Source organism: Schistocerca nitens, chromosome 8, assembly GCF_023898315.1.
Source record: "Schistocerca nitens isolate TAMUIC-IGC-003100 chromosome 8, iqSchNite1.1, whole genome shotgun sequence".
Lineage (NCBI taxonomy): Eukaryota > Metazoa > Arthropoda > Insecta > Orthoptera > Acrididae > Schistocerca > Schistocerca nitens.
Window position 1 is genome coordinate 47603514 of NC_064621.1, and position 26389 is coordinate 47629902.

Below are 26389 nucleotides of genomic sequence, written 5' to 3' on the forward strand. Positions count from 1 at the left end.
CTTTTTTTCTGGGAGGGGATGGGGAGATAAGGGTCGAGGAGTATGTGGTGGGACGTTGTCTGGTGGTGGCACTTAGCACTAGCTCAGTCGATCCCTGCGTATCAGGGTGAGCAAACACATGTAAATTACCCAACAAGACAACCTCTCCAATCTGCTGCTGTGTAATTACATAATTAGAACATGTAGTTACTAGATGTGAGCTTTTCCTGCTAAATAAAGAGATTCGACCGCTGAAAATTGAATATTATATTAAAAAAAGAGTATACCCTTTGCTACATAACTGACATTGACTTCAGTTTCATATCATGAGATTCTTCCCCTCCAGCACAAACTGCACCATTTTCCCACCAATTTCCAGATGGGAGTTCGGGGGGGGGGGGGGGGGGAGGCTGAGGGATTTACCAGGAGGGATAATTAATTGATTGATTTAATTAATTTTTGAGTGTGCTTGTTTCGCTGAGGGAGGTGTGGAAGGGTTAGAGTGTTTCCCAGAGGGGTGGGGAAGAGGAGGTGGTTGGGGAGGGATGTGGGGATTCTCAGAACGACGGATTATCCCCAGGGGTCATAAATCAACCCTCATTGGTGTCACAAAACACTTTGCAGAACAATAGGTTAAGAGTAGTGGAAGGGGGTCACAAATCGAAGCAGTTTGCCCCTGAACATATGCAACCCACACTAACAAAACGCCCAGGCACCGCCATACCCTGCTGCCAACAGTGTCATTACACAATACTCTTCACTGGAAAAACTTCAGATCGCACACTTTCATGAGAAGGGTACTGCAGCTGTCCTGAATCATACTGACTGCATAATGCTATGACATTTCTCACACAAAGGGAAACTGCTGTTGCTCAAAATTTGCCATGGTGTAATGACATAAAAGTTCAAAATCGCCCCACAAAATACGTGTCGTGTTGGCGCCATCCATAAATTGGGAATAAGTTTTGACAAACCCAAGTCATATCGGTCTATCACATTACTACTGTGTTCGGCAAAGGTAGTGGGGAAAGGATTATTAAGCAATGCGTAGAATGGAGGTGTGAAAACAACAAACTATCACCAGAAAAACAGTTTGGAAGAAAGAAGAGGGACAATTAAATTTCTTTTACAGTTAATTACTGACATACACCTAATTTCTGTCGGAATTATTGAATGATAGTTGCATTCATAGACGAGATTAATGGATATGACAGTCTGCGGGTCAGTTATTGGGAAAAAACTGAAGAAACTCCAGATTCCAAAACCACTCATGCATAACCTTGCAAGCTTTTTGAGCAATAGGAAGATAATCATTTTGCAACACAGAAGTACTCTGGAACCCAGGGAAACTAGCAGAAGACTTGTGCTTGTCTTGGCTCTCTCATTATTCAATCTCTATACTGCAGACCTTCATGACCTCTTTGCCAGTGACATCCAAATATTACAACACACAGACAACCTATGCGTATATTCCGAAGCCAGTACTCTTCAGTCCTGTCATCTGAAATGCAAACTGCGCTCATACATTTGCGTGAGTGGTGTACAGAAAGTGGCTTCGAAATCTCTGCAGCAAGTCTACTCTTATGATCTTTACTCGTCATAGGATTCCAGCTTCCCAAACATTGTGGCTGGGGCAAAATACTATTCCAGTTCCGGTAACAGCTATCTTGGGATGATTATCGATGATTATCATTGCCAGATGTGGAAAGGCCTGCAATCTCATTAGGGCTACGACTGCAGTATGGCAGGGCTGTTATCGGCGGACAAGAGATGTCTTTACCACATTCCGGTTCCTAATAACGACACACTTTGATTATGGACACCTATTCTATGTATGGATCAGCGACAGACAGCGTGCTCCAAAGATTCGATACTATGCAGTACAAAGCCTTCCGTATAGTTACTGGGAGCCCATGTCAACCCCATTCAATGCTTTATTGGTTGAAGCAAATGCACCACCGTGAAAGTTATGACGAAGTTACCTATGCAAGAAATTCCTCCTCCAACTCTATTTCGACGAATGTGAGCCCCTTCACGACAATACTGCGATTTAACATCCAGTTGTGTCTGCAGAAGATATCGGATAAATAAGCAACTACCACCCATCGTAGCAGAATGTAAGGAGATGCAGATATTAAGGCACCAAATGCGGAAAAGTTCTCTTCAACCGCACTACAATATGCCATACGAAACGTCGACTTCGCAGATTGATGCCAGGACGAGTTTAACGTGTCAAAACCAGGATTCAGCTAACGCAACAGCAATGGAATTCCTGTCACAGTACCACGATGCTTGCATGGAGTGTGCATAGATGGGTAAAAGTCTAGTGAAGGAGCTGGTAGTACTTGTTGGATACTCCAGTAAGTACCCCACCTTGACACACAGTTACATCTTTCGTGTGAACGTGTTCATTGTGAACGTGTTCGTTATTAATAATAAAAAGCAAGTTCCAGTGTATATTCTTCAGAGTATTAATATTTCAACCTTTTTTCCATCAGCTGGCCAATGTTTACTGCTAATTCAAGCGAGGGAATGTTCTCTTTAATCTATACCTGCTCCTGCTTGCTGTTTTCTCCAGTTACATACAGTTTAGGTACGCAAATTATTTCAAATTCTAGGTGAATGTTTTCATTGTCACATTTTAGCATAACGTCGTCATATATCAATATTCTAATTTCATGTTCACCTAATAACTTCCATTTGAGAGATGACATGTTATCTCACGTCAGTTTAATTTACTCTGTGCATTCTTCCACTTACTACTCATAAAATTTCTTTCACATGTTAGAACTTCAATTTTTATCAATGATAGTAACAAATAATGAAGATTATAGATTGAATTTTGTATGAATGAAAAAGATTGGCAGTATGAAAAGAAAATTAAATAATATTGCCAATATCTCAAGTGCCTGGTGGTTGTTGGGCACCTAGTATTGCAAACGGTGATATGCCCTCTGGGGTTTTTATTTAGACGTTATATGTTTCAATGCAACAAAATGCATATACTGTTACCTTTTACTGCTTTCACTTGCAAATAAACAACCCAGCGTCTACTTTTCTTATCTGAGTGACTTTAAATTCACACACAATTCATTACAATATGTTTTGTTGTTCCAATCGGAATGTTTACCCCAACTGAAGCATGAAGGTCAACAATAACCGCATATTCCCTTTTGTTGACACAGCAAGACCTTTACCTGCAGTGGACAGCAGGCTGCGTCAGTTTCAGTAATGCTACATACTCTCTTTTTCCCAATCACGTTGTGGCTTAACTTTGGATTTAACCCTCCTGGTAAATTTAGTACTATTAATGTAACAGTCACAGTTTCATTCACTGGTGCATTACATTTCTTTACTTGTTCCGCAGTATCTCTCAAATTAACTCGAGTCACATCCACATTGTTTTTAAAAACAGATTCTACAATGCAAATATTACTACTAGGCCCATATGTTTCCTTAGACCATGAATCAATTGGCACATCCTGAAGTGGATCTTCGATACTACTAAGTTGACTAACTTCAATTTTTGTTTCAACAGCTTTATAAATTTTAGTGTTGCAGTACCAACTTCACTTACATTCATTTCGTACATTCTAACTGCTGATTCGCTAGTGCTAATTTAGTACCGTTAGTAGTCATAGTTTCATTCACTATTTCATTACATTTATTTCCGTTCATTTATTTACTTGTTCCGCAGCATCTCTCAACTTAACTTGAATCATATCCCCATTTTCTTTAAAAACGAATTTTACATTGTAAATATTACTGCTAGTGTCATATGTTTCTTTAGACAGTGAATCAACTGGTACACCCTGAAGTAGATGTCCAGTGCTACTGAGTTCACTAACTTCAATTTTTGTTTCAACTATTTCACTAATTTTAGTGTTTGAAGCTGCAATACTAACTTCGCTTCCATTAATTTCGTCTTTTCTAACTCCTTCTAGATTAACATTCTGACCGTTGACTGAACAGTGTTGTTCAGTTACTGATACGGTAGTAGTGTGCTTGCTTTGATTATCTTTATGACAAAGTGTACTAGCCTCACTTGGTGTTCCAAGTGTTTGACTTACCTCATAATCTAACGTCTCACTGTTAACTACAATCAACCTCATTTTATCCTCCTTAAATGATTCTACATAAGCTATAATGGTGTCAACATCGAATCATACCTGAGTGACGGAGCCCCTTTTAGCGGCGCACTGCTATGTGCCATTTATATTACAAGAGTCACTAACATTACTTTGCTCATTACCAATTTCGTTAACTTTCGTATGTAATAACTCAATGCCAATCAGCGTTACATTTGTTTCGCTTTCAGATCTGATTCAACATAACAACTGGTTCATAATTTACACTAGTGTCTCTAAACTCACTTTGCATAGTAGCAACTTCACTAACTTCAGAATCTAACTGATTACTGCAGGCTGCGTTAGCTTCGAGTTGCTCATTACAGCTGCCGTTTACATCATTATAGGCATCACCTTTTTAATTTGTTGCTTGCGTTAGTCTTTCCTGGCACTCGGCGACATTCTCGCTCAACCTTTCGTTTGTGGAGACAGACTTTGGTTTTGCTTCAGTGTAATACTATTTTGGTCAGTACTGTTTTCATTTGGCACATACCAGCTGACAACGTCATAGCTTGACCCACACGAGTCCTCCGCCGTTTCACTTGAAATGCCCGTTAGATTCTGTGTCTATGAAATCTTCATTCCAAAATGAGTTTTCTTCTATGTTTTGTAGCTGATTTCCTTCACTAATTTCGCCTACTTCGTCTTGAACGTAACAGTTAAAATACTGTCAGTATTTATTATTATTATTATTTTGGATTATTCCCATTTAAGAGAGCGTTTGAACTTGAATTCCTTTATGATGATTGTTTATGTTTTTTCTGAGCCCAAATTTTCTTCATGTGTTCACTGTGTTGTTCCTTTCGCTCCGCTGTCCATTTGCATCCTGGTCTCTTCTGTGTTGTGGTGTCAAATTTATGTTTTTTGATGATGTTCCTGAATTCAGTTCTATTTTCTGCATCGTTTACTGTCATGTGTGCTTGTCTGAGGTCCTCTTCAACTTCTTTTATCCATTTTGTTTTTCCCCTGCCTGAGTTGATGACTTTAAGAATTCGCTTCGAAATTCTGTTTTCATTCATCCTGTGGATATGTCCGTAGAACTGCATTCTTCTTTTCCTTATTGTATCCGTAATCTTGTCTGTGTATTTATATAATTCTGATGTTGGTCTCTTCTTCCAGATTCCTTGCTCTTGTATCGGGCCAAGAATTTTCCTTAGAATTTTCCTTTCTTGTTTCTCTATTTCTTTGATTTTAGTTTGCCCACCTATTTGTGTTGTTTCAGATGCATACAGTGCCTCCGGAAGTACTACAGTGTTGTAGTGCCTCAATTTTGCGTTAATGGATATGGACTTTTTGTTATAATAGTTCCACGTGAGTTTATATGCTTTCTGTAGTTTTTTTATTCTTTCCTCATTGGCCTTTAGGTTGATCCCTGATGGCTGAATGATTTCTCCCAGGTACTTAAAATGTGGTACTTGTACGATTTTCCCATGGGTTGTCACAATAGGCAATTTGTCTTGTGGCACTCTTTCTATGTACTGGGTTTTCTCATATGAGATTTGCAGGACAGTTCTTTGTGCAATTTCGTGTAACTTCTCTATGGCGTTAGTGGCTTCTTTTATATTATTTGTGAGGATTGCAAGGTCATCCGCAAAAGCTAAACACTTCACATTGAATCTATTATCTTTTCTAACGCCAATTTGGATTTCTTTGACTTCTTTTTCCCATGTACTGATGATTTTTTCAAGAATGATATTAAAGAGTAATGGTGAAAGTCCGTCACCCTGTCGCATTCCAGTTTGGATTTCAAATGGTCCCGAGATATCCCCCATAAATTTAACCTTGGAGACTGTGTCAGTTAATGTTTCCCGAATGATTGCTCTTATCTTTCTGTCAATGCTGAATTCTTCCAGCGTCTTGCAGAGCGCTACTCTGTCTATTGAGTCGTAGGCCTTTTTAAAATCTACAAAAGTGACCACTGTGTTTCGGGTGTTTCTCATCTGGAGAATCATTTTCAGATTCCAGATCTGCTCTATGCATGATCGTCCCTTGCGAAAACCGGCCTGGTGTTCTCCTATTTGTGGGTCAGTTTGTTCTTCTAATCTATTCATGAGAACTTTTGATAGGATTTTATATGTGACCGGTACGAGTGAGATACCCCTGTAATTATTTGGTTCGGTTTTGTTCCCTTTTTTGTGGAGTGGATGGATGAGTGCGCATTTCCATTCAGAAGGGATATGTTCTGTTTCCCAAATGTTTAATATGATTTTGTGAATTTTTCCTGTTAATCTTTCATCATTTAGTTTCCATAGTTCTGCAATAATTCCATCTTCTCCTGGGGCTCTATTGTTTTTCAGTGTCTTGATAATTTCTACTATTTCGTTGATGGTTGGCAGTTTAGTGTCAGGGTTTGGTGTAGACGTCTCGTAGTGAATATCCTCTGTAGGTCTTTCGCAGTTGAGAAGTTTGTTGAAATAGTCTGCGAGGATTTGGCAGTTATTCCTCGTGTTAGTTTCTAGTGAACCATCCGGTTTCTTGAAGCAAAGATTGGGTGGCTGGTATCCTGCAATATGTTCTTTAAACGTCTTATAAAAATTCCTGGTGTTGTTCTTCTTAAAGTCTTGTTCTATCTCATCTAGTCGCCGTTTGTCATAATGTCTTTTTTCCCTCCGAATAGTTTTCGATGTTTGTTTTCGGATTACTAGAAACTGTTGCCATTTTTCTGATGTTCTGTGACTATTGAAGTTTTTCCAGGCATTGGTCCTATCTTCTATTGCTTGGTCATATATTATATTCCACCACCTGTGTTTTCTCCTTCTTGGGGGTTGACCCAATTTCATCGTGGATTTGAGGACGTCCACAAGTTCTGTCCAGTTTGTGGTGTTTGTCTGACTAATTTCCTGTAAGATGTTTTCCTTGTTGAGTTTTATGTATTTGGGGTCTGGTCTCAGCACTTTGTTTAGTTTTGGCTTTTTTCTATTGGGTTGTAATCTGGTCTTTATCTGTAGACGATGGTGGTCTGAGTAAAAAAATCCTCTTCTCGTTTTCACATTCATAATTTCTGCTGTGTTACTCTTGGAGATGGCCATATGGTCTATCTGGAATTCACCCAACATTGTGTTGGGCGACTTCCAAGTATACAGTGTCTTGTTGGGTTTTTTGAATTGTGTTGACGTAATTACGAGGCCAAAATTTTCGCAAAAGCTTATCAATCTTTCCCCATTCTTGTTAGTTCTCTTGTGAGCTGTATGGATTCCGGTGATTTTCCTGTATTTTTTCTCCTTACCTAATTGTGCGTTAAAGTCGCCTAACAAGATTATTACATGGTGTTTGGCAATTTTGTTTGTCGTCTCTTCAAGGTCATTCCAGAAGTCATCCACTTTCTGGCGGTTCTTCTTGTTACAGTTATTTGTGGGTGCGTGTGCGTTGATCAAGGTATATGCTTTGTTGGCCGATTTGACGGAGAGCGTTGATATACGTTCTGAGGCAGACTGGAAGTAGAGTCGCTGATAGATTTGTGGACTGCAAATGCTGTGCCAAACTGTTTGAGTCCTTTCTCATTAGTTTTAACTGCTGGTTTTCCTTTGTAGGTCCTGTAGTTGTCTGTATCAAAATGGTTTCATTCCATAAATCGTGTTTCCTGGATTGCAAGGATTTTGATCTGGAATTTTTGCAGTACGTCTGTAAGTTGTTTGATCTTGCCCAGTTTGAAAAGAGTATTAGTATTAAGTGTACCGGTGAAGTGTCTTTGTTTTGTGTGTAATAATTTGGACGTCGTCCGGTTCTCAAGCTTAGGCGTAACATGATGCTCCTGGTCCCCCGGAATCCGAGGACCAGGTAAAGCCAGCCTTGCGACTGGTACCCGGGGTAGTGGATTCATTCCTTGTGTTATCATCATGTTTGGTTTTCAAGTTGAAAACTAACTTGGTGGTGGTCCTTCCGAGGAAAGATCACGAGGAATACGACTTGATTGTTGAGGTCAAGAAGGCTGCTGCAGCCGCACCATCTAGGCGAACAGACGCTGACCCCTAACCCCTGGATACCAGGCAGACGTTAGTGGATTTCTGTTGATAGTTTTGGCCCACCCCGGGTATTTTATTTCCCCGGTACCCTCCATATCTGGAGAGCATTCCCCTATCCGCCACCTGGGGAGGCGCCCGATGGCAGACTATCAACTACACACGGGACTGTCAGTATTTATTTATTTCCTTTATTTTGTTTACAACGACTTCAGTTAAATGACACTGGAAATGTTTTTAGCTTGACTTTATCTGTATTCGAAACAGCATTATTAATCTCCACAATGTCTCATTAGAGAGTCACTTCATGCTATGATCATGTTCGCCTAGTACGCTTTCAAGAATACTATCGTCCCCTCATGTTCTTCAGCACCCAATAATTAAAGAAATCTCCATTTTTGATTCTTTGTAGTGAAAATTCTGTTAGTTTTTCTAATATTAACATTGCTCCTAATGGTAAAAATAGGCTTAGTTCCTCCTCCATATGACTACAAATTATCCTTAATGCTTTATAACTGCATTGATTATCTTCACATTGTTCTACTTCTGCCTGCCTTTGTGTTTCCCTCACTAAACGCATCAAGTGTAAGATGTCCATTTTAATATCATCTTTGTCTAATATTAATAAATGAATCTTAACAAATGTGGCGCGCTGGGTCCTGTGTCGGCAGTTCGTCAAATTATCCTCCTACTAAACTGGCACAATTTCTCACCGAATTGGTACTCTCTGTGCTGTATGTAGCCTTCCTCTCACGCCATCTCTTGAATCATACTTATCTACTACAAACTCAGCCCAACTATGGAGCGAATCTTGGCAAAGATCTTGTGGCTTCAAAGCCAAAAATATCGTAGCTGTTTCAGCAGGGTGTGCTGCGTATATAAAACGAAACCTGCAGCTCAGTGAGGTATTGAGAGTTATGTACATACGTCAACATATTTGCATACTTTGAGACAACGTGAAAATCAAAACTGTTTTATTTGCAACAGTTAACTATACCTTCAGCCACTTCTCTACACAGTCACCGCTCCGACATAGCTATTTGTCGTAGCTTTGTGCCAAATTTCCCACACCTCCGTCAGTTCTCTACGCTGGTCCACAGCTCGTTGTCTGTGCCAAAATGTAATCTTCATAGCCAGTGGTTCATGTGAGCAGAGATGATGATCAGAGAGAGCCATGTCCGGGCTATATGGTGGGTGGTAAAACACATTTCATCGAAAGCGCTGCTGGAGCATCTTCAGAGTGCGGCCGAGAATTGTTATCAACAAGGAAACGTCTGAGGGTTACGGTGTGTGGGTTACATAACATCTAGCAAAATCTCTTACCAACCCCTCATACTTGGCAGAGACAATATTTTCTAGCCACTTATGCGCGCTCACTGAGCGCTCAGAACTGAACAGATCCACGTGCCGTGATCAACCGGCACGCTAGAGACACTACCCGGCACATCTCTGCAAAGCTTCCTCGAGCTTTCACTGGGTTTCCATTTCGCGCCCGATTGGAACTTACTTTCCAAATAGCCCTGGTGTAAACATCAAATAAGTACGCAGAACATAAGGTTGACAAAAAATCGTCTCCCATTGAATGCAAGTTGCATACAAATGCACAATATTTTTAAGCTGTATCTACAGTACATCAAAAATTGCGGTGTTTGATTTGCTAATACAAAGAATTTCTTGTGACGAAATAATTTTTTGTGCTTCCACCACCAGGTGAAACCGTCGAATAATTTCCAGGTGATGTCAGCGTATATAACGTGAAGTGCCCATTATACAGAGACAGTGCGTCATAAAATTTTATCGGCGAAAAAATGGCGATAAAAACATAGTTGGGTGACCTCAGAACCCTTGCGATGATCCTAGAACTTTTGCCATGTGTCCACTATGCCATGTAAAACTACGTTTACTCTTCAGACCGGATATTACGTGCATATTTTACGTGTATATGTATGGTAATTTTGAACCCATACGTTAGCGAAAAGTTTCAAGTTTCCCTGAGGCCATCGTCTTAGTGTGGTGGTGGTGTGTTGGGGCTTATGGGCGCTCAACATCGGGGTCATCGGCGCCCTGACACACATTAAAAGGAACGAATGTGGACAGACCTAAGAAAACTAAAGCACACACCATTGTCTTAAGAACATATGATAAAAATTTCGACGATTTGCGATGATTATAAATTTTAGATTAGGCCATTCCTTCTGGTACCCAAAATTCATGGTTTTTCTAAGCTTTCTCAGAAACCACCCATAACCAAGTCATCCTTTCATAAACCGCTTAAGACCCTCTCAACACCACACCTAATGCAAAAGAATCAAACGGTTTGCTCAATTTGCTTGGACTACAGGACGTGTGTAATGTTCAAATTTTGACACTGTACTATAGGATAGCTACAGTATCCCCGTTCTTCCGGAAGGTACGTAGAAAATTGGTCGCTAGCTCAAGGGTTTTTATAAACATTGGACTCCTCACTATTTTTAATAATATTGGGAACCCGATGTATCGATATTTAAAACATATCATTATAGGCTCTCGACATATCGACAAAATCACAAATATATTGGCGAAAAAAATATCGACGTACCGCCTAAAAAAAGAAAGAAAGATAAAAGGCTACACACAGTAAATATACTGCCAGTTCTAGAGCTGTATATTTAAATATTGATTTATTATTTGGTATTCTGTACATCAACAAGTTAGCAGCCTGCTTATTCCATTCAGAGCAAGAATTGAAAGGAAAGCGATGCACGTTCACAGTTGGCGATAACCACTTTGCTAACAATGGTAACTACAGGAAAGTGGCACAATAAAAGGTGTCCGATAGGTCCGTTGTTCGGTTTCGTCACATATCCGATTTGTCTGGAACTATTCATGTCGACTTGAAGTGTTCCAGACAAATCAGATAGGTGACGAAACTGACTTCCCTGTTTTTTTCATTTCTGCAAACGCCAGCGTCGTCGCAATTGTGTTGTCAAAATTGTGTGGTGGTGTTAAACGTTGCAGTTTCTGCTGGTAGCGCTCAGCACCGTTTACCTCAGCATTTCCCCTCAGCACAAAGCCGATCTTATCATTTAGATTTTTCTTCATCAGTTTCAGCAGCTGTTTTTGAATAATGCCGATGTGAAGAAATAGCACACTAGTTACGTAAAAAATTGAAAATTGTTTTTTAACGCAACATCAGATAGCTTTTTATTCCACTCACACCATCCCCCCCCCCCCCCCCCCCCAGTGCAATCGGACTTCTTATTTGTGTCATAATATATACTTGCTTCACACAGTCAAAGAGGAAGACTGGACTTGATGAAAGCTCAAAACGTAGTAAGCCTCCTTCACATAATGAAAGTAAAATTATGTTCCACTACAATTTCTAAAGAACAAATTCAAGTATTTATCGAAAATTTGGGAAAAAATATAATATACAATTAAAATATCGTCATTATATATTGTCATATCGTTATCGATATATCGTTGAATAATCGCCGACGCATATCGATTTTTTGGTGGAGAAGTATCGATGTAACGATATCTTACCAACAGCCTATCCGGAACCGCGCCTGAACCATGCAACGATAAAATTCGTACATCTCATACATGAAGGGCTTTGTCTTTATATTTCGTCTGTAATGTACTCTTTAAATGAAACAAAAACCAAGACACTATGATAAAAAAGGAACAAACATTCGATAGGTAGGAGACTCGCAAGAGAGAGGTGGCCCAAACAATGACACGAACTTCTAAAAGAAGTTACACAAGAAAGGTACTTTCTTAGATGACCATAAATAAGAAAAATGAAACTTGTACCATGTGTGCTCATGCCCAAATCCAGGACAACCGTTTTCATTGTAGGCATTCAAGCATTAATTTTTCGAATTCCTGAAAAAGGTACTGAGATTCAAAAATCACAGAAAGAAAAGACAGATGAAGTTGAAAAAAAAACGTACCAGGAAGCCTCGGCTGAACATATGTTAACACTGACAATGCATGGACACTATAGTTTGATAACCCTGTTTTGGCATGATTATGCTTTGTACTTATAATTAATTTCGCTTTATTTAAGAACTTATTGGCTCCAAAGGGGAGCACTGTTTTACTTTTTTCATGGAGAGTATTGTATTTTAGGTTTTGATAAGAGTGGATTCCTTCAGTTAGTAGTTTAAACATCTCTGACTAATTTCATGCATCCAATCAGCTGTACCAATATCGGTTAATGGAATTCTAATTCACAGCTACTCCAAATCGAATGAACAGGCGATGGAAAAAATGATGGATGTCGCATTTTTGTCGAAAATGAATTACGATTTACGATGGATAGCTGAAGACATGTAAATGTACATACAGCATTCATTACACGCAAGAACACTGATAGATGTGTAGCAATGATCTGAAAATTATTTATTAACGGAAAAAATGCTAAGCGAAAATGATGACTGTCATTCCCACATATTTCCGAATCTGTTTCTTTTATTCTGTACAACCCTGTTTTTATTGTTCCCAGTCTGTGTTTTCATAATTGCTACTCTGTGGATGATGTTTATTTGCGAGACCATAATACAGAAATTGTGGAAGATGACATTCAAAATGTGTCCCACACAGAGACGCCTTCTAAGAGGAGAAAAAGCTACAGTAGAAAGTTCGATGTAACAAAGACACTGCGTTTATTAAACTGTTTGAAAATGCGTCAGCTGAACATATCACAGATTCTTTAAAAAAGTTAATCAAATGAGAAGTTATGATGAGCAGAATTATTGGACTTATTTACACTGACGTCTATAAACGCGATAAGACAGAGTAGGCCTAGACGAGATTTGGACCACGCAAGGTTCCATGACAATGCGTATTCTTATAAGTGCGTGTCTACAACATAACCGAGATATCTCGTCTGTGGTAAAGCCTTTATTTCTATTCATGATATCACGTCGCGAAGAGTACAGACTCTGTAAACACCAGGAAAGACTCTAGGCGCACTACCGAAAGATATGCGTGGGAAATACGATCGTTTACATGGTAGGGTTCAAATGGTTCAATGGCTCTGAGCACTATGGGACTTATCATCGGAGGTCATCAGTCCCCTAGAACTTAGAACTACTTAAACCTAACTAACCTAAGGACATCACACACATCCATGCCCGAGGCAGGATTCGAACCTGCGACGTAGCGGTCGCGCGGTTCCAGACTGAAGCGCCTAGAACCGCTCGGCCACACTGGCCGGCTTACATGGTAGGGAAAGTCATGTGTGTTGGAAGAGTTAAACAGCACATTGCACCTTTCAGATGTAGGTTAAGTCATTACAGCAGGTGTGTAAGGAACTGTACCTCCCAGCAGAGTTCAGTGTTAGAAAAATTGATTAGATGTACAAAGAGAAAGGATTCCATAACGCATTTTCTCGTTATTACAGAAATATATTCAGTTCGCAGTTCAGTACAAAATTTCCTTATCGTTCTCACATTTATAGAGGTATTGCAGTGCCCATGTTGTTAAGCAGTTACTACATTAAATGTATTCGTAGTTGTTAACACGAACAGCCATCAGCTTTATCGTACTTAAATTTCCCGCTTTACGCGAGTGGTCTTAACTGCTTTGGCTATGCGTGCACTACTCACGGCTAGATCTAGTCTTCTATATGTCATCGTTCGTGCATCACAACTTACGGGGGAGGACATTTTGACTGAAAGTAGCTGCCTCGTCTGTGCGCCATTGCGTAGCCCGAATGGCATAAACTGAAACTCAGATAACCCAAATGGCTTTATACCCGTTGTCTCAGGCATATCACAAGAGGCCGTAGGAATCTTGGTGTACCTGGTGAACGCCGTATCCCACTGAATACTGTTGTACCCTTTAACATGCCGTAAAGTCCTGGATCCGTCCCTCGTGGTCTCGCGGTAGCGCTCTCGCTTCCCGAGCACGGGGTCCCGGGTTCGATTCCCGGCGGGGTCACGGATTTTTCCTGCTTCGAGATGACTGGGTGTTGTTGTGTCGTCTTCATCATTATCATTCATCCCCATTACGGTTGGAGGAAGGCAACGGCAATCCACCTCCATTAGGACCTTGCCTATTAAGGCGATGCGGGTCTCCCGCATCGTTCCCCTAAGCTCTGTAAAGAAGCATGGGACTTCATTTTCCATTTTTTCAAAGTCCTGGATATTTGGGATTCCATAACGCCCAGTGGCATTTAACGCCCTGAAGTCACCGCAGGCTCTACAAGTACCACCTTTTTTACTCACCAAAAGTAGTGGCAACGCCCAGGGGCCGTCCGAACAACGTACAATCCCCACATCGAGCCATCTGAGAAAGTGTTGTTTGGCTGTTGCATATTCCTCCGGTGCTAGGCGGTGGGGCCGCTCGTAGACCGGCGGACAGGGTACCATTCTGATGTAGTGCACTGTCGAATGCTGGCACTCCTTCCACCGTGTCATTGGAGTAAGTAGTTCCGGGTAGCCGTGCGTTATTCGTTGAAGTGTCACTGTCGTTCGCCAGAATTGTTGTTGTTTGTAACTCCACCACTCTGAAATCAGAATTATTGTGTGAGAAATCACTAGTGCTTGGTTGTCGATTGTATGTATCAACTTTTAACTTGAAATGTTCCAGGAAATCCACCGCGAAGGTGGGGTGATCCACTGCAGCCATGACGAGAATCGGCACTCCTTGAATGTCAGGAGTAAGTCTCACTGATGGTCGAGCTGTCCTGAATGTCTGTATAGTCATCTCGTTTGCTGCCTTCAGCATACATTTCTGCTTGACTTGTGTCATTGCTACACAATGTTGTGGCACAATACTAACACCTGATCCGCTGTAGAGCGGGTATACTTCACCATTCTGTGCGTCCTTGAGAAGAATGAACATCTCTTTAGTGTTACAGTCTTGCCGGGTAGCACTTGATGTGACAGTCACGTTATGTTGCTCCTGTCTGTAGCTGAAGTTTGTTGCAAGGAGGTAAGACCGTCGTTGGCGTCCAATAACGCCCCTTACCGGCCGCTCTTGGCGTTTGGTTCCCTGCATGGCTGTTTGCACTTCTCTGCTCGCTCACCGAACCTGCACCACGCTGGTGAATCCTCTCTGCTTAATGTGGTTAGCGATCGTACTGTCGAGAAAACCACGCCTCCCTCGGGCGCCGGTTAACGATGTATTCTTCCGCTAATATGATAAAGCGACGCTGTAAGTCTCTCAAGGTTGCAAACAAATTTTCTTTATTTTTAGTCTCCCTACGCACGGCTTCCTCTCCACTTTCAACTCTCCTGTGCTGTCCTCACGGGATCTGTCTTTGGATCCCCATTACCTGCGGCGCGCTTCCTTCTTGCCGGTATTGCCACCAAAGACCTGCTTTTACCGCCAGTTGTGCGCTCCAGTTCAAAAAAATGGTTCAAATGGCTCTGAGCACTATGCGACTTAACTTCTGAGGTCATCAGTCGCCTAGAACTTAGAACTAATTAAACCTAAGGACATCACAAACATCCATGCCCGAGGCAGGATTCGAACCTGTGACCGTAGCGGTCGCTCGGTTCCAGACTGCAGCGCCGAGAACCGCACGGCCACTCCGGCCGGCTGTGCGCTCCAGTACTTGTCCGATACTTGTTGGAAGACTATTGAGCCAAATGGTATGTAATGTTTCAAAGTCTGAGAAGTTGCGCAGCCGGGAGCTGTGACCGAACGGTTCTAGGCGCTTCAGTCTGGAACTGCACGACCGCTACGGTCGCAGGTTCGAATCCTTCCTCGGGCATTGATGTTTGTGATGTCCTTAGGTTGGTTAGGTGTAAGTAGTTCTAAGTTCTATGGGACTGATGACCTCCGATGTTAAGTCCCATAGTGTTCAAAGCCAGTTGAACCAGTTGAAGTTGCGCAAATGTCACAACAATTCTGAACGAGTACGATCTCTAAATGCTTCGTCAAACAAAACACGCGGCATGCGTTGCTCCTTGGGTGTTACGAAGCGTTTAGTGACTATATCTTCGAAAGTTTGAGAAGACTGCTTAAGAACTACTTCGTGATGAGATCTTGCGCTACCTTCACTAGCTCTTGGTCCATATTCCCGAAAATACGGCTTAACGTGTTGCCGTCACGCTTATATGCCATTGCTGGAAAATGTTCTCCACTCTTAAAAACCATACTTTTGGTAGTGTAGTCCAAAATTTCGGTAAACGTAATGCTGTAGTGGCGCTTCTTGTTGATGTAGTAAAATCGTACATTTGTGAAGTAGGCGATGGTAGGTTCGTATACTCACGTTGTTCCAACATCGTCGTGTTAAAATGATTTTGTTGGGACTTGTAGTATAGTCTTCTTGTTCTTAGCTCGGGGTAACCAACGTAGCACAGCAGTTTTCTATATTCTACAATAATTAGATTATTAGTCGTATCGAACAAAAACTGTACATGTATTTACTCTTAAGAAACAAAATCAAATCTTGACAACTGGTGAATTCAAAGAATAAATGGAGGCGCTCAACTCCTTGGCCGCCTCAATACCGTCTCTAGACTATTGTCGACTCTCGAGCACCCATGCGTATTTTGAGTGTTATTACTTCACTGCTGCTACAGACAGATCACCTTCAAAAGGACAATGAAACTTCGTACACACGGTTAATTTGATATCAAGGACTGAAGTTGGCTTAAAGATTTGTAGAGCTATTGTATTGTGATTTTTCGCCACAGTATCGCACCTCAGATTCCATTTTATTTAAGGCATTCCGGTAACAGTATAAGAAGTGATAGCCAACAACGTTTTTTATGTGATCTATTGTACTTATTCATCACATTGTTGTCTACTGCACATATTCATTGTACTAATTCATTAGAGTGACACTGTAGACAGCGCCAAAGTGACACAAAAAAACCACGCATTTGGAACTCTGAAATTGTTATAAAAAATACGATAAGCGATTTGCCCCATCTGTTTGTCCAATACCATTTTTCTTTTTTTACCCTTTTGCATTTTATAGACGAGTAAAATATGTATAATATTTTTTCGCCATCTCATCAGAAAAGTAAAAACATACAGTGCGCACAAAATAGTGAAGAAAAAGTGCTAGATAAATGCTCGACTTTTGGAGCAATAAAAGAAGCGACAATACTTTTGTATGTTTTCTATAGCAGTGATTCATATTCTCTAATATATTCTATTTAATTACATTACAATGATACTGTGTAGGAAACTGCCTCGTGCACAAGGTTTTTAGAACCTGCATGTTGTTGTTGTTGTGGTCTTCAGTCCTGAGACTGGTTTGATGCAGCTCTCCATGCTACTCTATCCTGTGCAAGCTTCTTCATCTCCCAGTACCTACTGCAACCTACATCCTTCTGAATCTGCTTAGTGTATTCATCTCTTGGTCTCCCTGCATAAATTGGAGGAAATTAATCAGTCTCTAATGTATAAATTTTATCGTCATATAAACATAGCACCATTATGTATACACTGGCTATGGCAGTTTACTCAAGCGCACTTGCAAATTTATCTAGCACTTGTCTCGCAAAACACATGGCCATAAATTCACAGAAATTCTCTATGATACAAATCTTTATAATACCGTGTCTCAGTATTTTTCTATACATAAAGTGCTTCGTATTTATGTGGCATTTAGAATTATATATTTGTTGCAGATACTGAAAATAACTGGTCGTCCTTTCGCATACTTCTCTTCACGTACATAGCAATGGCAATACTGCACCATTGTTGTTACTAATCTCAAACGTGCAGAAATGTATATAAAAAAAGGCGAATATGTCTGATACTCAAGTTTCGCTCTTCTCGCAAATTGTAGACTAGCAGCCTCGACCCAAAATTACATTACAAGCCCTGTTTGATGTTGACAACATGCGCAGTAGGGTACGCTCACTCCATAGATCTACGGACCATCCGCAAATCACAGTAATACCTCGCCATAGCATAATTAGCCTTGTTTCAAAACCCCGAACACTTCGCATTAGTGTTGTACCATATTTTTGTAGTTCTTGGAACTGCGTTTATGTATTTACATTTGAGAGGTTGTGTAAAACTCAGCATGTCCACTTCCTTCATGGAACTAAACGTCAAAGGTGTTTGTGTATATAGTGCCAACAATTCGATCTCGGATGTGGCGGGCTGGCGCGCGCGCTGTAGCAACTAAGGGAGGGGAATGGGGCGCATGCGCTTCGTAGAACAAGTTTAATTTTCTGTTGTCCTCAAAGTCGCGGCATGTCTGTCTCAGTTTTATTCGTTCTGTTAAGTTCAAAGAATCGTGTATCACAACACATTGGCATTTTAGTAGACGGATTCCGATACCAAACGATTAGAGCACGGAAAGCCGGTCTATTGTGAGTCAGAATCCTACAGGTTGCCTATCTAAGGAGATAGACGGCGTCGGGAGTTTTACCCTCCCCCGCTGCAATGATGTGCACAAATATTGAGAAAAGATAACACACGAAAGCTCTGAAAGACGACCAAAGTCACATTGAAGGAACATTAGATTGCTCGTACGGATCGTTCCATAACCTCAAATCTCTACGCGAATGTATTCAAATAACAAAACTGCGAAAGAAAAGTGAAAAAGTAAGATTAACAACGTGACATTCAGCAGTCATAAAATTGCAGTGTTGTGTTCTTTTCCGTTTTGATTGTTATGCAGTATTCTGAAGGCTTCTAGTAACGTACTTTGTCTGTTTGTGCAGGTAGCCTCGTACAAATACCTTCTGACAAACCCAAGTCATCACGAAGCCGTCTGACCAATTTCAAGAGCGAGAAGGAAGCTCTCCGGCAGTGTTTTCTCTTCTCCAATCACCTGATCCTTGCCACAAGGTCAGTACCGGCATTTAAACATCGTACATCAGATTGCAATGTGCGATGTGTAAAACGGAAGTTCCATTCTTTCATAAGAGAAAAAGTAACTTTGGCAGCTTGGCGATAACGAGAAGGCACTTGTATTGCACGTTGCCTGTGAGAAATAATAATAATAATAATAACATAGTAAAAAAAGTGTAATTAATGTTGCACTTTGCCCTATTTCTACACTTTCCTTAGCAAAACTCTCATGTTAATATCCATTAATGCCACTAAGTGTATTGTACGAAACATGCAATGGCCAAGTACTGAACCACTTTTACATGTGTGCAGGAAGTGTTACCGTTATTAACGGTTTCACGTACTGTTAAACAATAGCAATAATAATAATATAATATAATATCTGATCATATATATGGTTGCACAATCAAAGCTGTTTTCTTTAATAATATGAAAACCAGTACCAATGTAAAGCGCATTATGTAGCCAACTTAAACAGAAAAAAATTATTCCTCACTTCTGATTTCCCATTAAAGTACAATATGACCCTAATCAACTTGCAAAGAGAATTGAACCAAACATCTCTCCTGTTTAGCCAAAATAAGAAAAACGTAAATTATACATGAAACTGAAATAAATAAAATGTTTTTTTTTTTTTTTTATTTTCACTGTTGGCATTTAGGTTTTCATGTAGGGCTTTATTTTAAAATTATCATAATAGACCTACTGAAAAATATTTTTAAAACAGTTGCATTGAGACATGTAGAAAACATTGCAGATTTACAGTAAGTAGTGTACTGTATTCATATTCATTATACACTATGAAATGTTCAGAGAATAAATGGCATGTAATGGTACTGCAACTAATGCATTTCACATTATAAATACAAATGTTTTAGTAATTATTCAGTTTTGTTTATATTGTTCTAGCATTTATTATGTCACAAATATGCTACACCTTGAGGACAGAAGTAAGCACATTTTTCATTTTTGTCCTGTCTGTAAATATTTAATTTGTTTTGAATACACTCATACAATTTTATTGATTCTTTACTGTTGGTAACATATTCTGTCATATTTCAATGTGTCGCATAGACATTACAGTGCTTTCTGGGTCACACATGTAGCAGGGTCATTTGGAATATTTGTAAAATAGGGGTAATAGATAACACCAGTTATAGAATTTTGCTGAAGAGATGTTTGGTGTTATTGTAGGCAACATTGTTTTTAGCCATCATTTTTTATTGTGACATTCCTCTCTCTTTTTTATTATTAAATTTTGTTAATTATTGAGCTTTTATGTTGTGTCTGGCAGTTTTCTACCTCCATATTTTGGAAGAAGAAAAATTATATTTTTCCTTTATTTAGTGGTAAGTTGAAAACATTTATTAGGGTATTTTTTTCATTTCCAAAGGAGATTATAATAATAAAGTTACTTAAATTCAAGCTAAATACAAATCATTGCATGTTTACATTTACCCCCTAAAAATTACAAAGCGGGTGTGATTCCCATTTACTCCACTTTGCAATTTTAGGGGTAGGGGGTAGATACTGAATAGAGACTGAAAAATAAAATAAAAAAGGTGATTTTATTTCCTATCAGGTTTTGAAAAAATGCCAAGGATCTACATTAAAAGTGTTGAGGTTGCAGTTACACTGTAAATGATATGTCAAGGGTAGTGCATGATGTTATATGTAAAGTTATAACATTTAGGAATGCAGAAGTAACCTATGGGTTCCCAAACTTAGTCATAGGCCACTGAATAAAATGTATGCCATTTCTGACAATCAAGAATTAAAGAATAAAAAGAAGTTAAATCTGGCCCTTCACACAGAATTTGTATAACTTTATTCCAACTTCTTCTCTAGGTCAGAGGGTTTCACTGAGATAAATTAGACCTTGGCTGTTGTCAAACTCTTTCTCCACATATTAAAGGTACGCTGCCAACTGTTTATTTGCTCATGCAGAAATGGGAATGTGAGGACAAGGAACTTAGGTCACTGGTACAACAATATGTTAAACAGAATTCATCAAAGACTCCATTTAAAGGTGGTCATCCCGGTAAGGGGTAATGTCAGGTCTGTACAAAACGTGGTCCCTGTATTTATAAGAAGAAATCTCAGCTCCTTCAAAAATCTCAAAAGAATGCCAGAGATCCATATACAGTTTATACCTTCTACAGTGAAATGAGTCATTTGCATTAAATATGAAGGCCAAATGTTAATGACAAAGAATGCTTTGCCTACAGATATGATGGATCTGGATTTGGCAGCAACTCAACTAGGGTAAGAGCTCTTGGGCAAGAGCGAAAGCTGCTTCTACTGGAACAGGTATGGAATCAACAATTATTTTGGCCTGTTGCTGCAAATGACTCTTGCACAACTTGTATATAATGGTGGTGCATTTCAGGCTCAATGGACTTTGGGTAGTACCTACCGAAGGGTGCTTTTTGTTGCTTCAAAAAAATGGGTGGATGGAGGAGCCTAAGTTTTATCAGTGTTTCACTACAGCTTTTATCTCTCACAGACAAATATGCCATACAAATCATCAATTACAATGTCAAAGTGCACTGTTTTGCCATTTGATGAGCATGCTAACCATTTCAGTCTAAGACTATTGAAAATGGTTCTATGCAATAATATTCATTTAGTATGCTTGCTGAGTCATTTACCTAACATAGTGCAATCCCTTGACAAATTTGTGTTCGGTTCTGTTAAATCCCAGTGGGGAAAAAAACATAGTCACATATTTTTGTTTTTGTGTGTTCTAAAAAAAATGGTTCAAATGGCTGTGAGCACTATGGGACTCAACTGCTGTGGTCATAAGTCCCCTAGAACTTAGAACTACTTAAACCTAACTAACCTAAGGACAGCACACAACACCCAGCCATCACGAGGCAGAGAAAATCCCTGACCCCGCCGGGAATCGAACCCGGGAACCCGGGCGTGGGAAGCGAGAACGCTACCGCACGACCACGAGATGCGGGCTGTGTGTTCTATTTATGTGTGCTGACAAGAAGTATATTATTACCCTGGTTTCAATATTATTTGATGAATTACTATCAAATATAGCTCATGTTGAAATATTTAATAAATTACTTTCAAAAATCGCACATTTTGGAATTTATAATAGATACTGGTTGGGACAATTGTAAACTCTGTTATTATTATTCAGGAAAACATACATAACTTGCTAAACAATGTTGGTTTAAAGTTATCACAGCTGGAAAATCCATACCCAAACCACACTTTGAGATAGCAGTTTCCATTTAACCCCGACTTAAAAATGGGAGCACATAGTGTAAATGTAAACTTATTATGATGTCAGTTATAATCTATAGACTGATGAACCCAAGTGTAGAGTTTGTATTTCAGACCTATTATGTCTTAAAATTACAAAAGTAGGTTGTTTAAATTTTGCAAGTCAGTAATTACGTCAAATCAAAGTGAAAGCTTCTCAAATCGTTTCCAGTTACCCTGTCTGACCCCTCTGGGAGAATGTAACTAGTTGTGCTGAAGCTATCTGTTATTGAAATACCAGTACCTCTTTTGTATAACCTTGTTAAGTTTATTATCTGTAGTAAAATATGATTACTTTTTCCATTCTTGTATTTTAAAGAATGTGTCATTGTGCACAATGACGAATACTAATACATTTTCATAATAAATTATTGTTACAGGACATCAGGTGGGCGGTTACATCTTGTTCCAGAAATTGGAAAAATTCCTCTGGCAGATGCAATCCTTATTGAAGATCCCAGTGAACATGGTGCAAATGATGATGATGGTATGTATTTTGCTTACTGGTATTGTGAGACACATATAACTAGTCTTGTTTTCTGACAGTTGTTCCACAGTATCTGTTTGTCATGTTCATATGTTAAAGACCGAAAAGGAAAAATATCTTGGAGGAGAGTTATGTTTAATATTTTGTTGTGTTCGGTCAAATCAGTAGGCAGTGGGAAACAAATTGCAAGCATAGTAAATAAAATGTTATGGGATGTTTGTATTGCATCTTCTGATAGTAGGTCAGTTATGGTGAGTGAAGTTATGATAGTGAAGAAGATAGCAGTGTGTTACTGGTTCTCAGATGTAGGCTAGCAAACAGTCTGTAATATTTTCAAGACTTCACAGTTTCTTTTAAGATTTTCATGGAAATAACAGTACAAGCAAAAGAAATAACACAAGATGAATGATGTGTCACTGTTGTTGCTTTTAGAATGAAAAGGATATTAATAAACAATTGAAAATCTCCATGTTTTTGAATACCAAAGTTCTTTACTGGTCAGGGATCATTTCTAGTTGTTATTCCCTTGCCTTCATCTCCTATATTTTAATGTAGAATATAAAGCAACTTTTCTTTTCTTTTCAATCAGTCTTCTGAATAGTTTAATTTGATGTGGCCCACAACAAATTCCTCTCCTGTGCTCACCTTTTCTTCTCAGTGTAGCACTTGCAGCCTACATCCTCAATTATTTGTTGAAGGTATTCCAATCTCTGTCTTCCCGACAGTGGTTACCCTCTACAACTCCTTCTAGTACCATAGAAGCTATACTCTGATGTCTTAACACATGCCGTGTTATCTTGTTCCTTCTTCTTGTCAGTGTTTTCCATATATATCTTTCCTTGCTGATTCTGCAGAGAACCTCCTTATTCGTTACTTCATCAATCCACCTAATTTTCAGCATTCTTCTGTAGCACCAGATCTCAAATGCTTCAGTTCTTTTCCATTCCAGTTTTACCACTATCCATGTTCCACTACCATACAATGCTGTGTTCCAAATGCACAGTCCCTCAAATTTCTTCCTCAAATTGAGACATATGTTTGATACTAATAGACTTCTCTTGACCAGGAATGCCCTTTTTTGCCAGTGCTAGTCTGCTTTTGACATCCTCCTCATTCTGTCCGTCGTTTGCTATTTTGCTGCAGGGTTATTTTCAACATAGGTAGCAGACATCCCTAACTTCATCTACTTCATGTTAAGTTTGTTGCTGTTCTCATTTCTGCTACTTTTTATTACTTTTGTCTGTATTTGATATACTCTCAGTCCATATCCTGCACTCATTAGACTGTTCATTCCATTCACCAGAGCCTGTAATTCTTCTTCATTTTCATTGAGGATAGCAATGTCATCAGCAAATATTATCATTGGTATCCTTTCACCTTGAATTCTAATCTTTGCTTCCATTATCAACTGCATTGTCAGAATTGCCTCTCTGGTGCCTATCCCTTTCCTAAAGCCAAACTGACCATCATTTAACAGATCTTCAATTTACTTTTACAATCTTCTGTATATTATTCTTGTTGGTAACTTGGGTGTATGGGCTTTTAACCTGATTGTGCAATAATTCTGATACTTGTCGGCCGCTACAATCTTCGGAGCTGTGAGAATGACGTTTTTCCGAAAGTCTGATGATATATCGCCAGTCTTGTACATTCTGCACACCAACATAAATAGTCATTTTGTTGCCACTTCCCCCAACGATTTTAGAAATTCTGATCGAATGTTTTATATCTCTTCTGTCTTATTTCTTTTCTGTCTTATTTGACCCTGTATCCAAAGCTCCTTTAAATTCTGATTCTAGTATCGGACCACTAACCCTTCCCTGTTGCCTCCTGTTTCTTCTTCTGTCACAACATTAGAAAAACCCTCTGAGTCACAGAGAGTGTAAGTGCCCTCCTTCCATATATTCCCTCTGTCCACTGCATTTAACAGTGGAATTCCCATTGCACTCTAAATGTTATTGCCCTTGATTTTAATTTTACTGAAAGCTGTTTTGACTTTTCTGTATGCTGAGTCAGTCCTTCCTACAATCAATTCTTTTTCTATTTCTTCATGTTTTTAATGCAGCTATTTCACCTTCACTCCCCTGCACTTCCTATTTATTCCATTCCTAAGCCAATTGTATTTTTGTATTCCTGAATTTCCCTGAACATTTTTGTGGGCATATATATATATATATATATATAAAAAGAAAGATGATGAGACTTACCAAACAAAAGCGCTGGCAGGTCGATAGACACACAAACAAACACAAATATACACACAAAATTCAAGCTTTCGCAACAAACTGTTGCCTCATCAGGAAAGAGGGAAGGAGAGGGAAAGACGAAAGGATGTGGGTTTTAAGGGAGAGGGTAAGGAGTCATTCCAATCCCGGGAGCGGAAAGACTTACCTTAGGGGGAAAAAAGGACAGGTATACACTCGCACACACACACATATCCATCCACACATACAGACACAAGCTAAGGTAAGTCTTTCCGCTCCCGGGATTGGAATGACTCCTTACCCTCTCCCTTAAAACCCACATCCTTTCGTCTTTCCCTCTCCTTCCCTCTTTCCTGATGAGGCAACAGTTTGTTGCGAAAGCTTGAATTTTGTGTGCATGTTTGAGTTCGTTTGTGTGTCTGTCGACCTGCCAGCACTTTCATTTGGTAAGTCACATCATCTTTGTATATATATATATATATATATATATATATATATATATATATATATATATATATATATATATATATATATATATATATATAGAGAGAGAGAGAGAGAGAGAGAGAGAGAGAGAGAGGGAAACATTCCACGTGGGAAAAATATATCTAAAAACAAAGATGATGTGACTTACTGAACGAAAGCGCTGGCAGGTCGATAGACACACAAACAAACACAAACATACACACAAAATTCAAGCTTTCGCAACAAACTGTTGCCTCATCAGGAAAGAGGGAAGGAGAGGGAAAGACGAAAGGATGTGGGTTTTAAGGGAGAGGGTAAGGGGTCATTCCAATCCTGGGAGCGGAAAGACTTACCTTGTTTATCACTTTGTGTTACACTGCAAATGGGAGATATCTTAAAATCTTCTATGGCACTGTCACACGAGTCCTGACGGTCAATAATTTGTAACATTTGTTTCAAAGTAGGATCAGAATGTTTGAGAATCTGTTCATGAATCCTACTGCCTCTTTCCTGATGAGGCAACAGTTTGTTGCGAAAGCTTGAATTTTGTGTGTATGTTTGTGTGTCTGTCGACCTGCCAGCACTTTCATTTGGTAAGTCACATCATCTTTGTTTTATATATATATATATATATATCCAAAAACGTGTGTGTGTGCGAGTGTATACCCATCCTTTTTTCCCCCTAAGGTAAGTCTTTCCGCTCCCGGGATTCGAATGACTCCTTACCCTCTCCCTTAAAACCCACATCCTTTCATCTTTCCCTTTCCTCCCCTATTTCCTGACTTAGCAACCGTTGGTTGCAAAAGCTAGAATTTTGTGAGTATGTTTGTATTTGTTTCTGTGTCTATCGACCTGCCAGCGCTTTCGTTGGCAAAGTCACATCATTTTTGTTTTTAGATATATTTTTCCCACGTGGAATGTTTCCCTCTATATATATATATATGTCTGCTTGTGTCTGTATATGTGTGGATGGATATGTGTGTGTGAGCGAGTGTATACCCGTCCTTTTTTCCCCCTAAGGTAAGTCTTTCCGCTCCCGGGATTGGAATGACTCCTTACCCTCTCCCTTAAAACCCACATCCTTTCGTCTTTCCCTCTCCTTCCCTCTTTCCTGATGAGGCAACAGTTTGT

The 26389-nt window shown here is 39.5% G+C and overlaps 1 protein-coding gene across 1 annotated transcript in view; it reads left to right on the top strand.

The window, feature by feature from the left end:
• Positions 1-26389, top strand: part of LOC126199146 (ras-specific guanine nucleotide-releasing factor 2-like) — a 1534440-nt gene that overhangs the window by 920305 nt on the left and 587746 nt on the right. Inside the window, exons 10-11 of the mRNA XM_049935901.1 lie at positions 18694-18820; positions 22483-22589. Coding sequence (XP_049791858.1) covers positions 18694-18820; positions 22483-22589 — 234 coding nt within the window. The remainder of the gene's footprint in view (positions 1-18693; positions 18821-22482; positions 22590-26389) is intronic.